General features: G+C 41.5%; 1 protein-coding gene and 1 long non-coding RNA gene across 2 annotated transcripts in view; one reads left to right on the forward strand and one right to left on the reverse strand.

The window, feature by feature from the left end:
* The window catches only part of LOC137635482 (uncharacterized), a 316,267-nt gene that overhangs the window by 145,776 nt on the left and 153,154 nt on the right, over nt 1-17,337 (reverse strand). The window lies entirely within an intron of this gene.
* Nucleotides 13,366-17,337, forward strand: part of LOC137635477 (uncharacterized) — a 5,846-nt gene continuing 1,874 nt past the window's right edge. Inside the window, exons 1-2 of the mRNA XM_068367938.1 lie at nt 13,366-13,396; nt 15,207-17,337. The exon at nt 15,207-17,337 is cut by the window's right edge and continues 450 nt beyond it. Coding sequence (XP_068224039.1) covers nt 15,478-17,337 — 1,860 coding nt within the window. The 5' untranslated portion in view covers nt 13,366-13,396; nt 15,207-15,477. The remainder of the gene's footprint in view (nt 13,397-15,206) is intronic.

A 17,337-nucleotide genomic window follows, 5' to 3' on the forward strand; every position in this document is an offset into this window, starting at 1 on the left:
AATATAGAAAATTTATTACAGCTGTAACCAAGATTTGGTATGATCTTCTTAATCGGGAAGTTGAATCGGTAGAACTTCAAAAGTTCAAATTTACAGCAAATGTTTTCATGCTGATCAGGTTCACATAAGTCTTTTCATAGTTTACATATGACATATCTGTTTTGATGTTGTTATAGTTTATAAAATATTTTATTGTTATTTTTTTCTCATTCGAATAATACTTTCCTTATATCATTTCCTCACTCTGCTATTTTTCCCATTGAAGTCATTGTGCTCATAGTATGTTGCCTTTCGAAGTAGGGTTTTTCCTTAGCTAAATTATATTAATAATAATGATAATAATAATAATAATAATAATAATAATAATAATAATAATAATAATACTAGGAAAGAATGCATGACAATATCAATGATTCATAGTAAGGTAGAGGATAAGACTGATTGTAATTCCTAAAGGTTCCCTGAAGTTTTAGGTTGGAAGCATAGTTTTGAAAGAGAAGATATGCTTTGTAACTGATTTTAGAGTGGATAAAAAAAAATAAAGGAAGGTCCTATCTACGACAATCTTGGTATCATAAAAGAGCTGAAAACATTGGCAATGAATGAAATAAGGATAGGGAATTTATATAAAAAGAATCGTATGTTTAAAAGTGAATGTCCATCTAAAATATTAATAGGGGTAAGAATATAGTATTATGTAACTGTATATATGTATTCTGGACAGAACCAACCTATTGAATATAGGGAATTTCATGTATTAGCTTGTTTGAGTTTAGTGAGGTTCTTGCTTGCAAGAAATTATATATATCCTCTTTATATGTTTGAAAAAAGTACAGTTTCATTTCTAAAGCCTCTCTGATATGAATTAACATCCCAATCGCACAATTGCTGACCACAGAAGGAACAGCTTCCTTCTGCCTTTCCCCTTACTGCTGCTCCATACTGTTTGGTGATTCCGCTCCTGATTTATCTCTCTCTCTCTCTGTGACATAGTCTTAGCATTAGGGAGGAATTCGCTTGATTTCAGTGCAGCAAAATTCAGTTTCACATAGGGGCATAACTAGCTACATCACCAAAGCAGACTATATACTTGGGGGTATCACCAACAACACTTTTTGGGAAATCTACGATTCCCTTTGTGAGCAAAGACACACACCAATATCGTACTACACCCCAAAAACTTGTCCTGGAGCAGTACTCACCATTGCCAGCCGCCCATATAACCAAGATTTTTAAGCTCTCTCTACAACATTTTGAGAACTAAAAGTCTTTGCTTGCCCTCAGGGAAATGACGATGTCGTTTGCTTTCAACCTGCCGCAAATAGCTCTCATAGGGTGGTGAAACTACTTTGTGCCCTTTGGGTATGACGCCTGCCCTAACTTGTATGTGCTGCCATCCCTAATGTTAACATTTTGACCATGAAGGATCTGGTGACAAAATTCAACTCACTTATGGAAAAACAATTCACCATCTTCAATACCTCAATCAATACCCTAAATAAGATGAAGAGGACAACTATTCAACATCACCTGAAGTTTACATGAATGCGGTACGACAGAATGTAGTAGGGCACAGACACACACCCCGCGATATGCAGAAGTGGTTACAAAGGCGCCCACCACCAAAATGTTTCACAACTATTTCACACCACAACCAGTAACCTCTCCGGCCACCTTATGATGCACATCGACCGCGGATATGTTATCACCACCCCAAATTCATAGTTACTTTGTAAAAATGTGCAAACAGTGGTCAGTGACCTAAAGACTTTTAAGAAGACCAGGGCTTGTGGGAGTGGCCTCCCATCTATGTACTCTTTTCTATTTACATGATGGAAGTACAGCAAGAAACTTTTGGTAGACACCGGTAATTGCTGTTCTCTACATGAGAAAACTTAGTCAGTCTAAGCCTACCAAAGTCCAAATAGTAGCTGCCAAACGATCTGTGATCTCCACCCCGTGTTAAGAGGCTCTTATGTTATATTTTGTGAGTGGCAAATATAATTTATAGTTTCTCTTTGCTGATGCCCCATTGCCAATCTTTGTTGTGGATTTACTCACCCATTTCCACCTCTTGGATGAGGTTTTTCAACGACAGTTAGCCAACACACACTCTTACTCGTCGACATCTCTTCAACACACAGCCTACAAAATTACTCTCCACATCAGCTCACCCACGGATGCCTTCGCCCACCTCCTCACATCATACTCAGAAGTGTTCTGTCCTAAATTTCACAATATGTCCACCATTCCCACTAAACAAAGTATTGATCACTATATCAAGAACACAGGGCCATCAGTGTTCACCAGAGTCAAGTGTCATTTGCCGAATTGTTTTGCAATAACTAATAAATTTTTGCCGAAATGAAAGATATCTAACTTTGCTAAAAGGCTTCAAGATCATGCTTACTCTCTTTACATATCGTCCTACAGAAAGAAAACTCCCTGCACCTGTGTGGGGATTATTGGCAAATGGACAAGCAGACAGAATGGATTAACTGCCCTAAGAACGATACTTCATGGACGCCAAAGGAACACTAGTCATAACGGACAGTAAGTAGTTTTTTGTTTTTTTTTTGTATGTGGTCAAAAATGATAAGTAAGTGTTAGAGGTACTCCTCTTTGAAGGAAGAGAACAGAAGTAAGTCATCCAAGTAACATACACAAAAGGTAAGGTCCCAGAGTTTGCCAAACAAGAGGTGTTGAAAAGTGGCCGCAGCATCGTGGTGGCCAAAATACAAGTAGTTGAAGGTGTAGGAAGTAAAGGGGGTGTTGGTGGTTGTCTTCATTATTTCTTCAGGGTTGTAGGCCACCTGATTTTACCCCTTTAGGAGGTTGAGTGTGGAGGAAACCTTAGCTTTGTGCAAGTAGGAGGTAACATCAGCAATATTTGGGAAATGTTATTGATCCGGTTCTTTATGCATGTTCAGACGCCTTTAATCCACATAAAGGAGTAGGGAGCAATCTTTCTTCAGAATTATGAGTAAGAGCGATGACCATGAGTTTGGGAAGTTTTGCAAAGGCCCATTTCTCTATGCTGGTGAACGTTTTTTCACCAGTTGCCAAAGGATCCAGTGCCAGATCCCTGAATCTGGCAAAGACTGCGATCCCTCTCCTCTTGATATGTTGATATATATCGTGCTTGGCGGAAACCATAGGTGTTAGGCAATATTCATGACTGAAGACTTCCGGGTACTTCGTGAGGAGGTGGGTATAAGCATTCAGGGATTCTCTGATGTCAAGTTAGAGGTTTGAGGCGGCCGGTTAAAGAGGTGTTGACAAGTACGAGTCACCGTTTAATAATCATCAATGCCCCTCAACCGACAGGGGGTGATATTGTGCAAGGAAATCCACACCAAGTGGCGGCAATATCACGTTGGCACCTAGGAATTTCCATTGGCATTTGGTAATCCCAAACAATAGTGTGAGTGTCTCGTAGACATCGTTGGTGATCTTTGATGCATTGGCAGCTACAGGGCAGACTTCAACAGGCTTAGAATTACCTCGTTGGGTCCTGGAGAGGGACCTTGATAAAGCAAGGAGCAATCACCACTGTGTACCAAAGTCGAAAAACTGTTAACTGCATCAAGTAAAAGGAAAGAATTTCTGAGAGTAGAGGCCACTGCCACAAGCAATAGCTTATTTACACATTTTTTGTCGACAGACAACCATGAGCACATATCCCTCATAGCAGCCCAGAATCCGCAAAGGTATTAGAAGAACTACGATTGATGTGCATCAGTAAGTGAATCGAAAGGTTGTTGATTTGGGAGTGAGCGAGAAGCTCTGACACCGCTCTGACACCTCTCTGGTGTATCTCAAGGCAGGCATCAGTGTATTACCACATTCACGTTGGCCTCTGTCGGTGTTGAATAGATGTTCTCTTTGTCATGAATGTACACATTGATAGAGGTCTTGACGCTGGGTCATGTTATCTGAATTCCCATGAGTTCATTGGCATATAAAGGAAGTTTCTCCAAGAGCCCCCTACAGTCATTGTTGGGCCCATGTGTTGAATATTGATATTGACAGAAGCAGTGAACTACCACAAAAACAAAACATTATTAACCTGATTGATTCTGTATTTTTTTTTTTTTTTTTTTTTTGATAAATCACAGAAATTTAAAAAATTCTTGGAATCTGTGCTACATAATTACTGCCCTCAAGCTAAACATCACAAACTGAATGGCCTTTGCAAAACTCGGTGGGTTGAATCTTTAATTGTTCCAGATATTCTATAACTGTGTTGTAATTTGCTTAGAGGCTTTTTTGAATCCATCTTGTTACCACAAATAGAGCCAGGAACCCTGGAACTGGGGCAAAGAAACCATGATAAATCCAAGGGAATCAAAACTAGCATGCAGAATTTTGAACATGTGGTAGCATTTGTCACTTTGAGAAACAGCTTTGATTACATTAAATCTCTGTCATCAAATCTTGCAAAAGCATGAACTGGGCATTCACACAGCATATCACATAGTTGACAGTATCACACAAGATTTCCAAGACTCAGAGATAACATTGATGTTGAGTTTCAGCAGTGGAACAACAATGATGTGAAAGACATTGCTGAGCAAGTTGAATCAACTGAAACCATGCCACTCACAGCTCAAATTAAACGGCATCCAAGTAACACTGAGGCAACCACACCACTTGACTACTAAAAGTGCAAAATGGCAATCCTGCTCGTTGATGACATTCTCCAACAGCTGAAGGATAGGTTTTCAGCAGAAGAATGTCGGCCAATTTCTAGCATTCGGCATCTGGTAACAATACTTGCAACACGACATTTCAGTTTGTTTGAAGAAATCCCCACGCAGTTACTGCACTGGAATTATGACCTGCCAAGTTGGCTGTCACTCTGCAATGAACTCAGATGATGAGAAATGATGTGGTGATCCTTTAAAAGAACAATTCCAGACTCACTCATGGACATGTTGCCGTACACAGATGCAAATGCTTGGACAAACACATGTGCATTGTTGATCCTTGTGTGTTATCAGATTGTTGAAGACACACCTCACGAATAGAATGACCATCTACTGACTCTCAGCCCTCACTCTTATGGAAATCTAGTACAACGTCCAACTTGCTGGTGAGATCATCGAAGCTTATTCTAGGAAATTCTTCAACAACATTCTACTGTCAGAGTAACAATTGGAATTGAATTCACATAGAAGAAAAGACAGAGAGATATCCAGTTTTTAGGAAAGTTTTCAGTAATTTACTTGATGATACATATCAGTCTTGTCTCCTAATTCTTACAAAAAATGCTGTTTCACAGTAACATAAATCTTTTTATGACAAAGTTTGAAAATTTGTCCTATAATATCCTTGTGAAATTTAACAAACACTAAATCTGCGCAAAACAATATAATATTGTTTTATATCGGTGAAGTCATATATGATCCTTAATAATATCCAGAAGTATAGGATTCAATGTCCGGATAAATTAATGAGAAATACAAGTAAAGGTAAATTGTTAATTGTTAAAGAAAACCTGATTTAATTTATGTTTCATGCTCTCCTTTGGGCAATTACTTTATCTCAATATGCTATAATTTACACAATAAATATCAAATAAGGTGTCTGTTGTTAGATATGAGGTGAATAGCACCGTAGAAAAATCCTTACTACCATGTTCCTCAAATTTGGGAAAACACCAAACCAAAATTGATTTTGACTGGTAGTATTTTCATAATTTTAGATTTCTGTCCAGTAGTAGGACCTGAAATATTTTGTTATTAAAGGACATACAAATCCAGCGTGGCTGTGCTCTTCAGGGATTTCTCAGAAATTATCTTGCTCGTATTTATCATACTTTCATAGTTCTGACGCCACCACCTACCTTTTAATAAATTCTGCATCTGCCCTGGAAGTGAAGAATGTCATACATCTATGCATCAATATTCTTTTGTTATCATTATGAGATTCCTCATCTATTATTTTACTTATTTCAGCTTAGGAGATATATCTCCTATTTAGGCAGCCCATTATGAAAAAGCAAAATAAATTACGCTTTATGAACTAACGCCCGTAGCGCAATGGAAGGAAACCAGACAGTACCAGTTGTCTAACGTCGAAAGACCTTCAGAAAAAAGATGCCAAATGCTTTTCCTATAAGTGCCATAGGAGTAAACATATTACTATGGGACTGATGACGTGAAACACATATTTAGTCATGAATGTACTATCCCATTGAAGGTGGTACTTAGTAGATCGTGTTGAACATATTATTAAGTGGGTGACTTTTAACAGTTAAAACACGTTTCTCAGTGCGAGGAAGATTGAGAGGTGCAAAAAAAAAATATTAGTTAAAATATACAAGTGTGTTTGAAACATGTGTGACAGCGCCGAGTAAGGGTGTGAACTCAAAGGCAGGATGCAATCAACTGAGTTGTTTAATAAGGAACACGCTTCTTTATATACAAAACCTCAAGGCAACAGGACATGACCTGTTCGAGAGACAGACAAAGTTACAGAGCAAAACGGAGACATGATCATTCAGGTTCTTTTTAGTGCGAGGGAAGAGCGCAGATACAAGCATAATATATACAAAAGGAATTATGTACAATTGTGTGACATACGGTTGGTACATGGCTCCCCCCTAAAAATGACATACTGTACATGTTAAATAGGGCGCCCTGATCTAGAGAGGCGAACTGTAGGCGGGTCATCTGGCAGGAGATAAGCAGGTTTTAGACGATCAATGGAGACCCAGTCTTCTTTGCCCCGAATGTTTAGGAGGAATACTTTCGGACTGCGTCGGATCACAAGGAAAGGGCCCGTGTAAGGGGGCGTTAGTGGTGACTTGCTGATGTCGTTGCGCAGAAAGACGTGCGTTGCAGAGTGCAAGTCCGTTGGTATGTGATGCTTCGCTGGGGGCTTGTAAGTCTGGCGGCACGGAGTAAATTTTCCCACGACGTGACGTATGCGCTGGAGATCGTCGGAGGAGGTTGTAAAAGGAAAAAATTCGGCAGGGACGACCATACACCATTTCAGCTGCCGAGACGTCGAGGGCGTCTTTAGGAGTGGTCCTTAGTCCCAGGAGGACCCAGGGAAGCTGAGTAAACCAGTTGTAATCCTTGCAGCGGGACATCGAAGCTGCTTTGGGGGTGCGATGAAAACGTTCAACCATTCCATTGGCAGCGGGGTTGTAGGCCTTTGTCTGATGTAGGGTGATGCCCAGGAGATTCGCTAATGACGTCCACAATTGAGAGGTGAAAGTGGTTCCCCTGTCAGAAGTAATATGCTCAGGGATACCGAATCTTGAAATCCATCCACAGAGTAAGGCAGATGTACATGAGGCGGACGTTGCAGTTTCCATGGGAATGGCTTCAGGCCAACGAGTGGAGCGGTCGATGACGGTAAACAGGTAACGATGTCCTTGTGATGTGGGTAGGGGGCCTACAACGTCGACGTGAATGTGTGCGAAACGACGCTGAGGTTGAGGAAAGGTGCCCACTCCTGAATCCGTGTGTCGATGTACTTTGGAAGTTTGGCAAGAAGTACAGGCGCGGACCCAATCCTTAGCATTCTTAGAAATGCCGTGCCAAATGAACTTTGCTTTCAGCAGCTGTGCAGTAGAACGGCACGAGGGATGTGAAAGGACGTGAATGAAATCAAAAACCTGTCGGCGCATGGGAGCAGGAATCCAAGGTCGCGGTCTACCAGTACTGACGTCACAGAGGAGGGTGGTGTTGGAGTCTTCAAGGGGAAAGTCTTCCCAACGGAGGGACGTGCAGGATGTCCTACAAGCTTGATGCTCTGGATCCTGTCGTTGGGCTTCAGCCAGGGCATTGTAATCCAATCCCAGCTGAACGGCAGCCACGTGTTTCTTGACAGGGCATCGGCAACGGACTTCATTTTCCCAGGGACGTATTGGAGGGTGCAATTGTATTCAGCCACGGCGGAGAGATGTCGGCGTTGACGGGCGGACCAGGCGTCAGACTGTCGAGTGAAGGCGTGCACCAGAGGCATGTGGTCCGTGCGAATGACGAAGGGCGTACCTTCTAAGAAATGGCGAAAGTGACGGACAGCCAAGTGCACCGCCAGCAATTCTCGATCGAAGGTAGAATAACCCGATTCTGCCTTGGACAGTTTTCTGCTGAAGAAGGCCAAAAGGCGGGGCGAGCCTTTGACCACCTGATCGAGTACTGCACCAATAGCGACGTCGCTGGCATCGGTGGAGAGAAGGAGAGGGGCGTGTGGGATAGGAAAAGTGAGAGCCGCAGCTGTTGATAGGGCCTTCTTTGCATTGCAGAAGGCTGCTTCTTGAAGGGGACCCCACTTCAGGTCCTTCGGCTTGCCCTTAAGGGAGGCGTAGAGGGGAGCAAGAGTGGCGGCAATGGCTGGCAGAAAACGGTGATAATAGTTGATCATGCCCAAGAATTCCTGCAGAGCTTTGACGGTCGAGGGCACGGGGAAGTTCTGAACGGCTGCTACCTTCTCAGGGAGGGGGTGGACACCTTCAGGAGTGATGCGGTGCCCTAAGAACAATACTTCGTTGGCGCCAAAGGTACACTTGTCGTACCGGACTACAAGGCCGTTTTGTTGCAGGCGGTCGAGCACGATGCGCAGGTGACGGAGGTGTTCCTCTTTTGAGGAGGAGAACACAAGTATGTCGTCCACATAACATACACAGAAAGGGAGTTCCCCTAAGATGCCATCCATGAGACGTTGAAACGTTGCCCCAGCATTACGAAGGCCAAAACAGGAGTAATTGAAGGTGTATGTACCAAACGGAGTGGTGATGGCGGTCTTGGGGATGTCTTCTGGGTTCATAGGCACCTGATAACACCCCTTCAGGAGTTCGAGCGTAGAGAAAACCTTCGCTTTGTACAGGTAGGAGGTCACGTCGGCAATGTTTGGGAGGGGGTAGTGATCCGGTTCTGTTTGCATGTTCAGGCGCCTGTAATCCCCGCACGGACGGAGGGAGCCGTGTTTCTTCAGAACGATGTGTAAGGGTGACGACCATGGGCTGGAGGCCTTTTGGCAAAGGCCCATTTTCTCCATTTCGGCGAACGTCTGTTTGGCGGCTGCCAATCGTTCCGGTGCCAGACGTCTGAATTTTGCGAAGACTGGGGGTCCCATCGTCTTGATATGGTGATAAATACCGTGCTTGGCAGGAACCGTGGGCGTTTGGCGAAGTTCTGGACGGAAAACTTCCGGGTACGACGTGAGGAGGTGGGCGTAGGCATCCGTGGGTGCGCTGATGTGGAGAGCGAGGTTAGAGGGGGCGGGTTGAAGAGGTGTCGACAAGTAAGAGTCTGCGGTGGCCGACATCGACCAGAAGGTGGAAATGAGAGAGGAAATCCGCACCGAGGATTGGCATTGTGACGTCAGCAACGAGAAACTTCCAATTGAATTTACCGTTTCCGAACGATAATGGGAGGTTCTCAGAACCGTAGGTGGGTATCGCAGATCCGTTGGCAGCTACTAAGCAGACGTCGGCAGATGTAGACAGACTACGTCGTGCCTTGAAGAGTTTCCTTGGCAAAAGAGAACGACAAGCACCTGTGTCTACCAAAAATTGCACGCCCGTTCCTGCATCCTGTAAAAAGAAAAGATTAGAAACATGGGAGGCCACCGCCACAAGCGATGGCCTACTTACACGTTTTTTGGCCACTGACAATCCTTGGCACATTTCTTCGCGGTTGCCCCGAATCTGAAGTGGTAGTAGCAAAACTGCGGCGGATGGGAGGTAGTAAGTGGCTGTAGAAGTCATTCGTTGGGGCGTGAGCGATTGATGGGTGGTGGGCGGCTTTGTCGCCGCTTCGGCACGTCACGGGGTAGGCGTGTATGTCCTACAGCATTCATGTCAGCTTCGGTTGACGTTGAATAGGCATCCTCGTCGTCAGGGGTGGAGGCGTTAATGGAGGTCTTGAAGTGGCTGTCCATAAGGGCGTCGGCTTTGGTCATCAAGTCCTTTATGGGTAAACTATCGACATCGGGTATGGCAGCGCGTACAGGTTCGGGTAAACGGCGTATCCAAAGGGCACGAAGTAGGTTCACCTCACGAGGAGAGCCGTCTGCGGCAGGTTGAAGGCGAGCGATACTGGTCATTTCCCTGAGGGCAAGCGAAACCCTTTGGTCCCCCAACGGTTGTTGCGAGAGCTGTAAAAGCTTTGCTATACGGGCGGCTGGCGACTGCGAGTACTGCTGCAGAAGATATGTTTTGAGGGCGTCATACGCTATTGGGGTGTCTCCTTGTTCACAAAGCCAGTCGGATACTTCTGGGAAGGTGTCCTCGGGTATCGCCGCGAGAACATAATCCACTTTGGTGGTTGAGCGAGTCACGCCCCTGATACGGAAGTGGACTTCTGCGCGTTGAAACCAAGCAAACGCTTCTACGGTGGCGAACGGTGAAAGTTTCAGTGGGTCGGCCGCAGCGCCAACTGCCGTAGGAGAGTCCGTCTCCGTCATAGTACCAACGATGGAGGGGCGAGGGAGGTGGGGGGTGGAAGGCAGTGGGAGCGAGTCGACTTCCGGGGTCACCAATGTGACAGCGCCGAGTGAGAGTGAAACTCAAAGGCAGGATGCAATCAACTGAGTTGTTTATTAAGGAACACGCTTCTTTATATACAAAACCTCAAGGCAACAGGACATGACCTGTTCGAGAGACAGACAATGTTACAGAGCAAAACGGAGACATGATCATTCAGGTTCTTTTTAGTGCGAGGGAAGAGCGCAGATACAAGCATAATATATACAAAAGGAATTATGTACAATTGTGTGATATACAGTTGGTACACATGTATAGTAAAGCGGTATTCCTGAACATATCAATGTTATTATAAAGATTAGTATTTAGGTAGGTGTGTATCCAATGGATCATAATGATAGCCAGACTATGGCTATTAGAGAAATATCTGCAAAGAATCATTAGGACTGTCAGATTCTTTCCATCAGGAGGCAACTGGAGAGGGTTTTAGTCTTTCATCATTCTGGGTGGAATATATTGACTCTTAACGCCAATGGTCACATCTTCTCTCGAAAAGTATTGAATTCTCACAACTCCCCACTAAAAATGGTGGTACGAGACGACGTTTTCTCTGGACGTAGTGTCACTATTGGGGAGACTTTATCATACGCTTTGTTTACCTTAGTCGCACGTGGTTTTTTGTGGCGATCTGCATTGTGTCTTTTGTGTCCCACTTTTTGTCCCCTTTTGGGTTCGTGTTACCCTCCAATTTTGCCTTACATATAACCCTTATCATGCCCAAACAGACCCTGGATAAGAACAAACACATTAAAATAGTAATATTGTTCAAAGCAAACCATAAATTGCCGGAAATGTCGAGTCTCACTGGTTTGAAGCTACAAAAAGTGCAGCACTTGATCAAGCGCTATCGTGAATCTGGGGAGGCTTGACTTCCTGCCCCTTTGCCAAAGCCTGGTAGACCACGTAAGATGACTTTAAGGACCAGAAAAAATATTGATAGACAAGTAAGGAATGATCTTCTCTTAACAGCAAGACTTTTACAGTAAAAGAACCCATATCTCCTTGGTGATGTGACTATCAGGTTGATCCAGCAGTTACTGAAAGACGACTGATATATAAAATTTATCATGCCCACACTACTTCTTGGATTACGTGTTGGCAAGTTGATAATCGTGTAAAATTTGCCAAGAAATATTTAACTTGGACCAATGAGCAGTGGAAACCAGTTTTTTTAGAGTGACAAATCAACATTCACGGTGTCTGGCACCCCAGCTGCCAAGGTTTACCACAAGCCAGGTGATGACACCTTGAAACCTTGCTTCACAAAAAAGATCCTGAAGCACCTTGCCTCTCTTATGGTTTGGGCCGTGTTTACTTTTTATGGTGTTGGGAAGCTAATTGTACTTCCTGCTAATGGAAATGTGAACCAGTACAACTATCTGGTGTTATTGGCAGACAATCTTCCTGACTTTCGAGCAGACCAAGGCAGAAGTTTTTATGCAGGATGGGGCTCCCGCTCACACGGCCAAACTTGTAACAGACTGATTAAGGGACTCTGAGGTGAACTATTTCAAAGGCTGGCCAGGTAATAATCCTGATATTAACCCCATAAAAAATCTTTGGGGGTTAATAAAATAGAGTTGCGTGACATGGACACCTCTTCAGTTCCACGTTTGGAATCTGCTATCCGCCAGCTTTGGGCCTCCATTCTTGAAACAACCCTCCAAAACCTTGCACTTACAGACCCAGGACGTCTCAAGAAGGTGAAAGAGAGGAAGGGATACTCAATTTAACTGTTTTATATATGTAAGTACCATAATTTTATATTTTTACTTATAAAATACCCTTAACCTTCAGTTTATAGGTTTCATTAAGGGAGGCGCCAACACATTCCGCTATACCGTAGTTGACACAGAGGTAAACCAAAAAAGATCTCAAGTGGCTGTGAGGAATTGAAGCTTGGAAGGGGTTTCAGGACAATCGTGATCATATCTCAGTTCATTACAAGCGAGTTCTCTGATCATGGTGAATATTTAGAGGACACCTTTGTGTTCAGAAAATGGTCCCCTTAGTTTACTGCCTTTCACATAAATATGTTGCAAGTAATAGTGTTCTTCTTGATGATGAAGAAACTCATTCTAAGAAGGGACACCGATAAAAATTTTGCAAAGATGAAAAAGAATTGCTCCCTATAACCTCTAGAGAGAAATTTTGCGCTAGAACTTTCATGGTTCATCAGACCAGGCAAAATTACCAAGAATTGTAATTTAAAAGGACTACCCAGTATTTTTGTTTTGTACTTCATTGGAAGACTCCCAAGCACTGGGGAGTTAATTACAATACAGTACTATGAACAGTATGATGAAGTACCAATAACATTCAACAAATATTGGAAAATAAGGGAATTCCAACAGGATTGACCGGGTATTTTCTGTGATTTTACCTGAGAAGGAAAAGTACCAAGAATATTTTCTTGACCTTGCTATGCATGCATTAAGATTGGATACTTTTAGTAGTATAATTTATACTTTCTCATAGGAAACATTAATTTACTACTCTTCACCATGATTCTAGCTTTTAACTCTATCAGAAGCCACAGGAGGCACCGGGAAAGCTAGAAGCATCCCATATATGTATATATATATATATATATATATATATATATATATATATATATATATATATATATATTGTAAAGGAATATGATTTATTGAGTATAAAATTGCAGAAAAGGTTGGAAATTTATATTTGCATAAAAAAGGTGTACACTAGCCAACAGATGGCAGTACCGCTTGGCGTAGTCAGTAGTCGCCAAGGATAATGTACCGAAATATTATGTTTTGTACATGGATGTCTAGCGTGAGTGAGTATATAAAGCCCCACAACGGTGATTTTCGGGGAGTCGCAACAAACAAGTGATAATAAGTGTATCAAGTTTTTAAGGAATATATGGTAATGTATTGTTTATCCATTCGGACGTTTTTTTGTGTGATGTAACGTTGGTTGCCACTAACTGTTTGATGTTACTACAGTGTATTATATGTTGTGATTATGTAAAGCATTGCCACTTGGGTATTATACGGTGAACTGCAGAAATTAGTGATTAGTAGTCTTGATTAAGTGCTATTGTGTAATGCGTTTGTAATTGGTTTAATGTTCTGTTTGTGACTTTAATTTCTTTACTAATTGTTATTAAAGTACATTTTAAGTTATTATGGGTTATCACTGTTTCCTGATATATTCTGCTCGTAAATCCTTAGTATAAGAGATTATGTTTTCTTATGTTACATGGGGGCCTGTCGAACGAAACCCGAACGTATCCCTATTAACTTATCCTCGGTGTTAGCTTATTCTGTCAACCGTTAATTGCTTTTTAGCACTTCCATATACTTTAAAGAGGGGGGAGAGTTGTGATAGTGTTAGCGCTATATTTGTCTTGCTGTGTTATTTTGAGCAGGTTATTAAAGATGTTTGATTTGAAAGATTTCATACGTAGTCCTAGTGGTGAAAAGTTAGAAGGTATAACTAAAATAGACTGGATTGTTCTAGCTAGGTACTATAATGTAGAAGTATCAGAATCTGCAAGGAAGCAAGAAATCTCAAATAAAGTAAGTGAGGCGCTAATGACTTTAGAAATTTTGTCTGATAAGGAAGCGTTGTTACTAATGAATTGGGAAAAAGAAGAAGCTGATAGCCAGCAAAGTGCTAGTGATAATAATACAGAGGATAGTACAAGTGAAGAGGAAGGTGCCAAAGCCGTACGTGAAAAAACCAAGTCACTTAAAGTCAAACCAAAAAAGTCTAAACTTGTTTATGAAGGGATGAGTGTTGAGCAGATGCAGATTCATTTGCAAATAGTTAGATTAGGAAATGAGAGAGCTGTCGAACTTAAAAGATTAGAAGCTGAGGTTGAGCAAAAGAGGATAGAACTAGAGATAAAGAAAATTGAAGTAGAAGGAAAATCCAAAGTAGCACTAAAGTCTTTTCAGGTAGACAACGCAGTAAAAAGTGTACCCATTTTTGTTGAGAATGAAGTAGATTCTTTTTTTTTACAATTTGAGAAAGTAGCAGAACAGCGTGAATGGCCGAGAACGTCGTGGAGCACGTTGGTTCAAACCTCTTTTCGAGGAAAGGCTAGGGAAGTATTTGCTGCCTTATCTTTGGATGATTCTAAGGATTATGAGAGAGTTAAATCTGAGGTTTTGAAAGCTTATGAATGGGTGCCTGAGAGGTATAGAGAGAAATTCAGAAGCTGGATAAAAAGAGATGGTCACACTCATATGGAGTATGCACGGGAACAACGCCTGTGGTATGATAGGTGGATAAATGCCAGAGAAGTTAATGGTGATTTCGGTAAGCTTCAGGAACTTATCTTGCTTGAGCAGTTTAAGGATGGTATTAATCCACTTATTAAGACATATTTGGATGAACGTGATGTAGATAATGTGGTTGAAGCCACTAGATTGTCTGATAATTACGCATTGACCCATAAGCTGTATCATACTGACTTCACTCCTAGAATTGGAAGGAACAGAGTGTGGGAAAAGCGTCAAAATTACAAGGCACAAGGTAAGACTACGAGTTTACAGGTATCATCAGGGGGAGTTTATAATAAATCCTTTAATAGAGGTTTTAGAGGGGCAAGTCAAAATAGTTATGGTCCTAGTGTTAGTGCTGGAAAAGCAGGATCCAGTGGAAATGATCAGTTTACACCCCGTTATCAAAATGTAGGCGAAAACTTTAGAGATTTTGTATGCTTCAGTTGTGGCAAACCAGGACACATCAGTAGGAGTTGTCCACATCGCACAGAAAACCGTCCAATTCAAGTGGTAAATAAAGTTAAAGATAAACCTGTACATTCTAAGAAGGATGATCATAAACCTGAAAATACTATTGCATTGTTAAATCAACCGCAAGCATGTGGTGACATTAGTCCTTGTTTGTTTGCTTCTCCCCTTAGGCCAGGTAAGAGTTACTGTAACAATAGCATTGATAATAATGTATGTAATGTTGATGAGAATATTGGTTACAAAATGGGTAACAATTGTGTTCAAAATGTTAATAATATTGGTTATGTTGAGACTAATGTAAAAGAAAATAGAATGGCACTACCTGAAAAGAGTACCAAATCCAAAGGTACTGAATTGTATGACCCTTTTATGGGAGAAGGTTGGTTACACCTCCCTTGTGTTGAAAAAAAGAAAGTAAGGTGGTTAAGAGATACCGGAGCGGTACAGTCTGTAATGATAAGAAATATGTATGACCAGTGGAAGGATACTGGAGAGTATGTACTTCTGCGTGGGTTTGGTCCTGAATTCTCGGCTCCATTAGTAGAAGTAAAGTTGCAAACTCCGTTAATTTCGGGATTTGTTAAAATTGCTTTGGTGAGAGAAATCCCAGTGTCGGGAATAGAGTTAATTCTTGGAAATGATTTATGTGGAGACAAAGTTTTTGGAAGCAGTAATCCAATTTTGACAGAAAAACCCTCTAATTCTTCATCTATTACAGAAGTTGAATGTACATTTCCAAACATATTTCCTGCTTGTGCAGTTACTACAAGAAGTAAGAGTGCCGAAGGAAAGGTAAATGATGACGACGGTTTGGATTTACAAAACTTGTTTAAAGACAGTCCAGAAACAATAAAAGTAAGTAAAGTCAGTACTCCTTTGCGAATGCTGAAAGTTAATAAGGAAGAATTTGTTAAATCTCAAATTGAAGATGAGAATTTGAAGGTAATAAGAGATAATGCCCTTGTTGATATAAATGATATCGAGAAGGAAGGCAAGTGTTACTTTGTTAAGGATGGAGTCCTAATGAGGAAGTTTAAGAGTAGAAATGTTAATGATGTTGTAGAACAAGTGATTATTCCAAATAGTTATAAGAATTTTGTTCTAGGTATTGCTCATGACAGTAGTTATTCTGGTCATTTAGGTATAAACAAAACTTATGAGAAATTATTGAGGTATTTTTATTGGCCTAAGATGCACAAAGATTGTAGTGAATATTGTAAAAATTGTGATTTATGTCAAAAAGTAGGTAAAGCGCAACATGACCCTAAAGTGGTGCTATTGCAACCCATTGAAGTTCCAGGTGAACCCTTTGAAAGACTGGTTTTGGATTGTGTGGGACCTCTTCCTAGGTCTAGTAAAGGCAACGAGTATTTGCTGACAATTATGTGTAGTGCTACCAGATTTCCAGAAGCTATTCCTTTAAGAACTGTGAGTGCTGATAAGATAATAGAAGCGCTTAATAAGTTCTTCTCGCTGGTTGGTTTGCCAAAAGAAGTACAAACTGACCAAGGAACCAACTTTACGTCTAAAAAGTTTGCATCATTTTTAGCCTGTCAGAGTATTAAGCATTGCTTATCATCTCCTTATCACCCACAGAGCCAAGGAGTGGTCGAACGATTTCATCGAACCTTCAAAACCATGCTTCGCACGTACTGTTGTGAAAATGAAAAGGAATGGGATGTCTACATCCCAATGTTGCTATTTGCCGTTCGTGATAGCGTACATTCATCGTTGGGGTATTCTCCTTTTCAGTTAGTATATGTCCATCAGGTAAGGTCGCCCATGGAGGTGATAAAAAATCAATTGATTTCAGATGAAAAGGATTCTATCACTTTACAAGAAATGAAGGAAAAAATAAAGAAAATATGGAAAGTAGCACATGAGAATCTCGAAATGGTACAAGAAGGGATGAAAAGAAACTACGACAAAAAGGCTGCAAAACGTGAACTCGACATCGGAGACAAGGTTCTAGTGTATCTCCCTACATCTGGTAAGGTTTTTAACCAGAAGTATATAGGACCTTGCACGGTGAAAGAAAAAGTAAGTGATGTTAACTATCGAATTCAATTTCCTACAGGACGAAGGAAAGTTAAAACTTTCCAT

Source organism: Palaemon carinicauda, unplaced genomic scaffold, assembly GCF_036898095.1.
Source record: "Palaemon carinicauda isolate YSFRI2023 unplaced genomic scaffold, ASM3689809v2 scaffold13, whole genome shotgun sequence".
In the NCBI taxonomy this organism is placed as follows: domain Eukaryota; kingdom Metazoa; phylum Arthropoda; class Malacostraca; order Decapoda; family Palaemonidae; genus Palaemon; species Palaemon carinicauda.